The 10,531-nt window shown below is 40.4% G+C and overlaps 1 protein-coding gene across 13 annotated transcripts in view; it reads right to left on the bottom strand.

Annotated features, from left to right (window-relative positions):
- Positions 1-10,531, bottom strand: part of Mbtd1 (mbt domain containing 1) — a 60,480-nt gene that overhangs the window by 37,402 nt on the left and 12,547 nt on the right. For all 13 annotated transcript variants that reach the window (XM_029546650.1, XM_029546645.1, XM_029546651.1 and 10 more), the window contains one exon: positions 2,563-2,762. In XM_029546650.1, the coding sequence (XP_029402510.1) occupies positions 2,563-2,716 (154 nt within the window). In that variant the 5' untranslated portion in view covers positions 2,717-2,762. The remainder of the gene's footprint in view (positions 1-2,562; positions 2,763-10,531) is intronic.

The following is a 10,531-nucleotide window of genomic DNA, read 5'->3' as shown; positions in this document are numbered from 1 at the left end:
GACGAATACATGAAAAATGGAAACAAGAGAGAATACCCAAAATCTAAGGCTTTGTGTCCAGCAGAGAAAAAAACGGAATAGTTCCTTGTACAAATTCTAGATCATTAAGAGATTTCTAATTACCTTCATTAAGAAAAAAAAAAAAAAAAAAAAAGGCTACCATAGTGGTGTACCGTTTTAATCCTAGCACTTGGGAGATAAAAGTGGGTCTGGACTCCACAGTGAGATTCTGTCTCCAACAGAACAAAATGAGTCAGGGGGACAATGAATCCTTGACAAGAATTATACATTGCCAAATTGCACTGCTACTTTGTGATACCATTTTCCACACTGGTGACATCACCAAAACAAAGCAAGAACATGTAGCAATAGAAACTAATTTTGTTTTTGTTGTTGTTGTTGTTGTAAGACAGGCTCTCACTATGTAGCACTGGTTAGTCTGGAATTCAGGCATTCACTATGTAGACTGGCCTTGAACTTACATAGCTCTGCCTGCCTCTGTTTTCCAAGCACTGGTATTAAAGGTGTCCACCAGCATGCTAAGGCCAATATTTCTGACATAAGTTTTCAAATAGTTTTATTAACCATGACCGATAAATATCAGTTGAAGTAGAATACACCTAGGAAATTCTTCTTTTCTGGTTTGTGGTGCTAGGTAACAGAAGATCTTTCCATGCAAGAAAGAGCCCTACTGCTGAGCTGCAAATCTATCTTTCCTGGGCTGGTGAGATGGCTCAGTAGTAAGAGCACCCGACTGCTCTTCAGAAGGTCCAGAGTTCAAATCCCAGCAACCACATAGTGGCTCACAACCATCTGTAACAAGATCTGATGCCCTCTTCTGTCTGGAGTGTCTGAAGATTGCTACAGTGTACTTAAATATAATAAATAAATAAATCTTTAAAAAAAAAACTATCTTTCCTTACACACACACACACACACACACACACATATATATATATATATTGGAGACACGGTTATCTCTATGAAATCTTGCCTATCGTGGTTATGTAGACCAGGGTAGCCTTGAACTCAGATCGTTTTACCTCTGTTTCCAGAGTGCTGAAACCAAAGGAGTGCACCATAATGTCTGGTCCTATGATCATTTTAATTAATTGGGTTATCTTTTTGTTTTGTTCCCCAGACAAGGTCTCATTATATAGCCCAGGCTGGTCTCAAGCTCTCAATTCTGCTGTTGGGATTAGTGGATGCACTACCACATATGACTCTAGTGGGCTTTGATAAATGAAGTTCTGTGACAGTGTATACACAGCAGACTACACACTCATATGCACTGCTTTGTGGATGGGAGCTAGGGGTCAACTTCAGCTGTTGTTCCTAAAGCGCCATCTTTGTTTTCTTGAGACAGTCTGGTTCAAAGCTTGCCAAGCAGGTTAGGTTTCCAGCGAGCTCCATGGATTCCCCTCCTCACCACTCAGGGCTAGTTGGAATTATGAGGAGACACTTGGCTTTTATGTGTAACTTGGGGATCAAACACAGGTCCCCATGCTTGCATAGCAAGCACTGTACTAATTGAGTGATTACCTCAAACACTGAAGTTGATTTTTATAGAAAAAAATTGTTTCTGAGAGGGCTTCCCTGCATAGTCCATATGCATGCTTTTTTATTTGTGGTCCCAATGATGGAACCCAGGGCACTGCATGCTAGGGAAGCACTACCTCTTGGCCCCTTGTTTAGTCTTAAAAACAACATTACAACCGAATGAAAAACAGTCAAAACAGGTTAAGTTTGGTTCAATCTAAAGCATTTTAGTACTGAGAACTATTAAAAAATGAGACCACTTCCTGTGTGAGATAGATAGCACCTTATTACTAGAGGTGCTAACTTATGCGCCAGGCCCAGTGGGGCAAGCTGAGGCAGGAGTACTAGCTCAGTTTCAGGCCAGCCTGTGATTTATAGTGCAACCTGTTCTGAAAACCAACCAATCCTCAAAAAACTGAAACACAATGTCCCCAACCTCTGTCCCAAATACTGGAATCAATGATCCGAGTAAGCACTACCTGATTGCTTTCAAAAACGGTATGAGCACCTCCCACTTTCAGCTCTATAGAGATAGTCATTAACTCAATTTACTGTGTACTAATATGTTGTTTATGATTTTGTTCCACTTGTTCCCCACTGGAAGATAGGATGGCAACGACAAAGAAACGAAACACAAACTCTCTGACGTTATCTGAAACTCCTGACTTTGAGGCTCAGTCTCTTCAAACAATCCTTTAGGAATTCTAAAGGAGGGCTGGTGAGATGGCTCAGCGGTTAAGAGCACTGACTGCTCTTCTGGAGGTCATGAGTTCAAATCCCAGCAATCACATGGTGGCTCACAACCATCTGTATTGAGAAACAAACCAACCAACCTATGGGTCAGAGCAAGCATGGTGCCATTGTTTATAATCTCAGCACTTCGGATGCAAAGACAGGATGATTCTGAGTTCTAGACAAGTCTGAGCTATATAGCAACATACTATCTCAAAATAAAATAAAACGAAACAGAACTTAGCAAAAAGGTCCAATGAAAACACAACAGGTCAAAGTGCAGACACTCACCCATGCCAGATTTACCATCTGGGTACGTGTAGACTTGTCCATTATTTTTGATGATTGGGAGATTGGAAGGTAAAGGAGCAACTTCTTCTTCACTCTCCTCAGAGCTGGAGCTGCTACTTGTGTCCTCACTGCAGCTATCATAGCCGTCAAACATCCCGAATGAGTCTGCTTTTTCTTTTGGACTGTGAAGAATGTTCTGTCTTCGTAGAAGAAACCAGTGACATATGACACAATGCACGTACACATCCCCTTTACAATCCCTTACCACAAATTCAGCTAAGTCAGATTTGACAAGTGAAAAATCTAGTACTAAGCACTGATAAATTTTGTTATTGTTGTTTATTGGGATAGGGTCTGTTTCAGCTTGGGTTGGTCTCAAACTCAGGTGATCCTCCCACTCAGTCTCCCAAGTTGTTGGGATTATAGGTTGCAGGCTTAGCAGACAACACCGTATTTTCAAATATTCTAAATTTCTTTAAAAAAAAAATTGTATGGGTGCTTTGCCTGCATGTATGTCTGTGTACCACTTGTGTGTCTGGTATCCATAAAGGCCAGAAGAGGTCACTGGATCCTCTGGAACTGGAGTTATAGACAGTTGTGAACTGCCATGTGGGTGATGGATACTGAACTGTGTCCCCTGGAAGAGCATCAACCACTGAACCATCTTTCCAGCACTCTTTCTTATTTTGAGACAGGTTTGCCTAAGGCTGGCCTTAAGGTGTGTCTTACTGTGTCCCACTTGGTTCCTCAGATCACACAATGGAAATATTATACCCTTAAGAATATTGACTTAGGACACTTGGAAGATTTTGCATGCACCAATAATATTGCCACAACCTCTAACCCCAAAGAACACTTCTATTGTTCTGAGCAACTTTTGGGTAGTTTTATAATTAGACCGATCTTCAAAGAGTCAAGATTTGATACTATTGGAATATTTAAAAAGAAATAATCAGATTCTAAAGGCAATTCCAAAAGGAAAAAAAATTTTTTTAAAAATTTATTTATTTATTATATGTAAGTACACTGTAGCTGTCTTCAGACACTCCAGAAGAGGGAGTCAGATCTTGTTAAGGATGGTTGTGAGCCACCATGTGGTTGCTGGGATTTGAACTCAGGACCTTCAGAAGAGCAGTCGGGTGCTCTTACCCGCTGAGCCATCTCACCATCCCCAAGAAAAATTTTTCTATTTTTCACTTATGGGGTAGGTGGTAGTGAGTGGGCTAATCTTCATTTGATAGTGTGGAGACATGAACAATAGAATTTTGATCAACGTGATATTACCTGAGAACTTGAGTTTTTTCTTTTAGTCACCCAGTAACTACTTATCAAATTTGTGTACCTCCACCATAACTGAGGGCACAGACAGAACAGTGTACATAGCAGACACAGTTCTTAATGGAGCAGTTATGTGGCAACAGAATAAGACGGGGCTGGCAGCATACTCAATGGTGACACCCTCCTCAGTGAATTACTACATAGCACTTTATTCTGGAGACAAAGCATTCCTCTAGGAATTAAGCTTGTTAAGACACAGGATGTTTTAAAGGTGAGGTGAAACGTCATCTTTCAGGGAAACTCCTTAAGCTAAAGAAGCAAGCAACTCAAAGCCTGCATAAGTCCCTGAAACTGACCAGATACATTAGATGCCTCCTCCCCAAGCTAAGGATTGCTGAGAGACATTGTCTGGAAGAGCAGAAACCATCTGAGCAGTGACCACACTGAAGCATTGTGCTTCAGGCTTTCAGCTTGTTTGAGCTGTCACAAAATGCGGGGATGGGCTTTGGAGATAGAGCTGTCATTTCTGCTCCTTTAAAGTAACCCCTCAGCCGGGCGTGGTGGCGCACGCCTTTAATCCCAGCACTCGGGAGGCAGAGGCTGGTGGATTTCTGAGTTCGAGGCCAGCCTGGTCTACAAAGTGAGTTCCAGGACAGCCAGAGCTACACAGAGAAACCCTGTCTCAAATAAATAAATAAATAAAATAAAATAAAATAAAATAAAATAAAATAAAATAAAGTAACCTCTCACCTACAGCCCTGAAAGTAACCCTAATCAAACCTATTGACTCACCAAATTGGAATTTGGTGGTATCCTTACTTTGGTTTGTCATCAGTTATCTAAGTGAGATGAATAGACTTTTGTTCATGTCTCCCTAGGAATGGTGTCACACACATGAGGTAAGACCCTGAGAATACAAAGGGTGACCCTTGAATATCTGCTTTTGGAACAGGCAGAGGAAGGATCAAGATAAAGGATTTTGAGTTGGGCATGGTAGCTCATGCTTTAATCCCAGCACTGGGAGTAGGGTAGAGCAGAGTGGTGAGGTGTGGGGTGTGGGGTGTGGGGTGTGTGTGTGTGTATGAAGATACAGATGAATCGCTGTGAAAGTTTAAGGTCAGCCTCATCTACATAGTAAATTCCAGGATAGGCAGGGTTACACGATAGAAAACTGCCTAACACCAAAAGGAAAAGCAAAAGCTATAGGATTGGGGGGATGTAACAATCTGATACACTGACTTCATGGCTTATGCCTGGCTTGAGTGGACTAGAGATGATGTACAGGAGGATTTGTAATTGGATCATAAGAGGTCTTTCAGGCTAACTTAGGTAAGGATTCCCTCCCCCACTCCCATAGGGCCAAGAGAAGACAGTGTACAAATGATTTACCACAGTATTTGGTTTATAATATTAACTAACACCAGCCAGACTAGACTCCGAATCTTTAATAAAAATTACTTTGCGATCTCCATGTGTGCCATGGCATGTGCACATTGGTACATGCACACACATACACATGTGTACATGTACACATACACACTCACACAGAAGAGTAACACAACAATATTGAAATGAAGAGTCCACCTAGCCTTTAAACCCAGCACTACCAGATCTGTGAGTTCAAGGACAGCTTGAATTTCAGGGCAGCTAGGGCTACATAGAGAAACCCTGTCTCAAACAAACAAAAACAGAACAAAATAATCCTCCCAAACAAAAATCAACCCACCCAAAAAATACTAAGTCCTCAAAACAAAAAAATTACCTCCCCAAACAAAGTCTTCCAAAATTTTCAAATATGCTTGTCTACTACACAGCTAGTTCACTTAACAAGTAATATGTTACTTCAAAATATCCTATTCTAACTATACTTCCAGAAAGTATCATTTTGACGTTTCAGCTTAGTGATTACAGATGGCATACTACATGCTGTCAATATTTTTTAAAAGAGTTACTGCCAGGCATGGTTTAGTTTGCTTTCTGTTGCTGTGATAAACACCATGACTAAAAGCAACTTGGAATGGGTTTACTTCATCTTACTTTCAGGTAACAGCCTATCACTGAGAGAAGTGAGGGTAGGAACTCAAGGTGAAAACTGAAGCAGAGGCCATGGAGGAACACTTACCCTCACTGGCTTGCTCTCTGGCTTACTCTATTAATTTTCTTACAGAGCTCATATACACCTGCCTATGGATGGTCCCCCCACTACACTCAGTGGGCTGGGCCCTCCTATATCAATAATGAAAAAAAAAAAGTTCCACAGACATGCCCACAGGCCAATCTGACCAGGGCAATTCTTCAATTGAGGTTCCTTCTCCCAAGGTGACTCTAGCTTGGTGAAACTGACAATAAAAGCTAAGCAGGATACACTTACAATCCCAACAACGCAGGCTGAGGCAGGAGGATCACATGTTCAAGGTTAGCACCTGCTGCATAAAGTAACATGAGTATTTAGGAAAATTTGTGCTTTCAAGTTCTTTAGAGCCTTTAATATGCTTATGGGCATTATTAAAGAGGACTAAATAGTATGCAGTAATATCTTTTAATGTACCCTGAAGGGCTGATGCTCTAGAGTAATGTTCTCTGACCTTTTCCATGGTCCTACTACACACAAAAAAGATAAATCTTTATAACATGTAGGAGAGTATTTCCCTGGACACACACACACAGGCTAAGAAATCTGGCTATGCCAACATACTGTATACTCATATAGTATTTTACTTACTTATTACAACAAAAACAAAATCTTACTACTTTTAGTTATTAACTATATTGTGTGAGGGAAGGTGCTCACGGAGGCCAGATAGATGTCAGATCCTCTATAGCTGGAATTACAGGTGGTTGTGACCTGAACTTGGGTCTTTTCTAAGCAAAGCAGTGTTCTTAATTGTCCAGCCACCTCTTTAGTCCAACACCATCATAATTTATGACACTTTTAGGGAAGCTGTACTCTTTGGAAGAGCTGTTCTCTAAGTACCTTTTCTTCCATTAAAATAGTCTACTGGTAACAAACAAACACAAATGAACATGGCAGGCAGTGTTGGTCCAAGTCTTTACTGCCAGCACTTGGGAGTTAGTTCAGAAGAGAGCATGAGCTCCTGCAATTGGAGTTACAGACAGTTGGGTGCTGGGAATTTAATCTGGGTCCTCTGCAAAAGCAGCCTGTATTCTTTTTCTTTTCTTTTCTTTTTTCAAGTCAGGGTTTCTCTGTATAGCCCTGGCTGTCTTGGAACTCACTCTGTAGACCAGGCTGGCCTCGAACTCAGAGATCAACCTGCCTCTGCCAAGCCAGCCTGTACTCTTAACCACTAAATCATCTCTCCACTCACAGAATTCCTATTTAAACAACAACAACAACAACAACAACAAAAAAACCCAAAAACCCTATAGGCCTATCCTGATTATATCTATTTTCTATGGTCTGAAAATCTCCCATGGCAAGAAAGTAAAGTGATTGCAGTCTACCAGTATCTCTACACAAAGCTGAAATTATTGTAAATTTTATCAGTTAACAGTGATCTCCAAATTCAGGCAGTTACACTTTCAGATTTATCATATATTACTGCATAATCAAATATCAGACACACAATTACCAACTATCAGGTCAGAAGAGGTTGCTGAATCCCCTGAAATTGGAATTATAAGCCATCAAGTAAGTGCTAGTAACTAACTGGGTTGGGTCCTCTGCAAGAACCTCTTAACCCCAGTGTGGACATCATGCTCAATCCAGGGTCAGTGACATAGCTCAGGGTTTTAAGGCCTTTGCCTCCAAGGCTGACCATCTGAAACAGACTCTTCGGACTGACCAGATCAACTCCACAAGATTACCCTTAGATTTCCACACATACTGAGGAGACATGCGTACCATCCCGCTTCCCTAAAGAGTTGAAGACAGAAGATCCAAAATCCAATTAATAGACACATTCAAATAAGAAAACAGATGGACAACATTGCTTAAGACCATAGCAATCCTCTTCCCCAGGACAAAATACCATTTCTCTACTCTAAAAGGGCCTAAGTCCTGCCTGATCTACCACAAGAGAAGATCAGTACTCAACGAGAAACTGAAATGCAAAAACACTACTTACAATACCAGCAAAAGTAATCAAACAGTTGAAGATAAACATGGCAAAAGAGACAGGAACCTTAAAAATGATAAAATAATGGGGGAAACATGTCCTAAATGGAGAGGAGGATCATGCTCATGAACTATAATTAACACCATTAAAAAGCCAATTCTTTTTCTTTGGGATTTTTTGAGGTAGGGTCATTCTTGTTAGCCTGAGAACTCATGACAGTCCTCCTGCCTTAGCTTCCTGATTGCCAGCAATCCTGGCTAAGCCCCCTTATCTTGCACTAAAATGTCAGTTCTTTCAAAACCGATTCACAGATCTAACAAAATCTAATCACAGTCTTAGCAAGGTGACAGCCTGGCAATGTTACAATGCTACAGTAATATACAAAGTGAGACTTGGCCTTGAACAACCTGAGAGAACGACCTACAAATAACCATGTAGCCAATAAAAATCAGATACTTTCATCCATATTCCAAATCAATCCAAAATGGTCATATTCCAAATTAATTCAAATGGCCATAGACATAAAGGGGAAGACCGTAAACTGTAAACTTCAAAGAGAAAAATAGCACTTCTGGTTAAGGTTTAAGGTACATACTAAAAATATCCATAAAAGAAAAAAATGCAATAAAACTGGATTTGATAAAAAAAAAAAAAATCTTTTTTTTTGTTTTGTTTGTTTGTTTTTTGAGACAGGGTTTCTCTGTATAGCCCTGGAACTCACTCTGTAGACCAGGCTGGCCTTGAACTCAAGAAATATGCCTGACTCTGCCTCTGCCTCCTGAGTGCGAGTGTTGGGATTAAAGGCGTGCGCCACCACGTCCGGCTTGATCTTAATTTCTTCTCCTGAAGATACTGCTGGGGCTTGCAAAAAGGCTCATGGAGATAAAGGCACTTGTTGCCAAGCCTGATAACCTGAATTAATTCCTGGAATCCACGTATTACGAGTAGCAGATCAATTCCTGAAAGCTGTTCTCTGACCTCCAAGGGTTATGCTCATACAACATTTAAAAAGGTAATTAAGAGAGTAAGATAATGACAAGACTGGGAAGAAATACTGGAAAATCAAATACTCAGATAACAACAGCAACAACAACAACAAAGTATCAAAATTCAGAGAGGGCTAAGGCAGCTGGTGGAGTGCTTAGAACATGCAAAAGCCCTGGGTTTGATCCCAGACACTTCTTGTTATACTGAAGTCGGGAAGATAAGAAGGAATTCAAGGTCATTTTGGGCTACAACCCAATTTGAGTCCTGGACTAAATGAGACCCTATAACAAAAACAAAATACCCTCCACCCCCAAATTCCCTCAATGATTATGTGGTATGGTGATATAAATTTATAATCCCAAATTACTTGAGAGGCCAAGACAGAACACTCCAAATCTGAAGCCAGCTTGGGCAATTTACCAAGACCCTGTCTAGGATAAAAGAATACAAAAGGACTGATGCAGTTAAGAGGTAGAGTGCATGCCCAGCAAGCACTAGGCCTTAGCACTGAAAAACCAAACCAAACCAGACCAGTTTGGTGCCACTCCCAGTTCTTAGGTTGGAGGAATCAGGAATTCAAAGTTACCCTCTGGTAAGTAATGAGTTTCAGATCAGCCTAGGTTATATAAGTGACCTTAACTCAAAAAAGAAAAAAAAAAGATACTCCAGAAAATAAGCATACTCCCCAAACAATGAAAAAGCAAAAATCACTTTAGAGAACACAACAATCCAATTTTAAAAGTGATGCAAAATATCTAAAAAGACATTTCAAATATACTCACATGGCAAATAAGGACATGGAAACAGCTTAATATTTTTAGCTATTATAAAATGTAAATAAAAACCCTGAGATTGACTGGTAGGATAGTGTGAGCCTGTAACCCCAGCATTTATCTCTTTAAATCCAACACTTCAAATGCAGAGAAAGAACAGTGCTTAAAGGTAATCTGGACTATACAGCAAGATTTTGTGTCAAAGTACCAGAGATAACTACTGGCTACTCTTGAATATGGATATGGGTTCAATTCTTAGCACCCATGTGGTGGTTCATAGCCATCTGTTAACTATAGTTCCAGAAAATTCAATGCTGTTTCCTGATCTCTGTAGGCACCAAGCATGCATACACACAGGTAAAAACATACATAAAATGAACAAGATCTAATTTAGACAGGTGTGGTGTCATATACTTTTAATTCCTGCAGAGGTAGGCAGATCCCTGAGTTCCAGGTCAGTGCTGCCTATAGAGTGAATTCCAAGATAACCATGATTACAAGACAGAAAAACCCTGTCTTGAAAAAACAAAAACTGCCTCCCCCCCCTCCCCCCCAAAAAAAAGTAGTAGTAGGAGGAGGGCTACAGCTCAGCTGGTAGATGCTGGTTTAGAAGACTGAAGTCCTGGGTCTGACTGATCCTTGAAAAGCATAAACTGGGTGTTGTGTCACATGTCTGTAATCTCAGTGTTGGGAGGAAAAATTGGGCATCAGAAGTTCATCATCATCCTTAAGGATGAATCACAGACCCTGTCTCAACCACAACCAACTTCATTTCTGAGCTTCTTTTTTTTAAAAAAAGATTTATTTATTATATGTAAGTACACTGTAGCTGTCTTCAGACACTCCAGAAGAGGG

Source organism: Mus pahari, chromosome 14 (assembly GCF_900095145.1).
Source record: "Mus pahari chromosome 14, PAHARI_EIJ_v1.1, whole genome shotgun sequence".
Taxonomy (NCBI): domain Eukaryota; kingdom Metazoa; phylum Chordata; class Mammalia; order Rodentia; family Muridae; genus Mus; species Mus pahari.
This window is presented reverse-complemented; position numbering and strand designations above follow the sequence as displayed.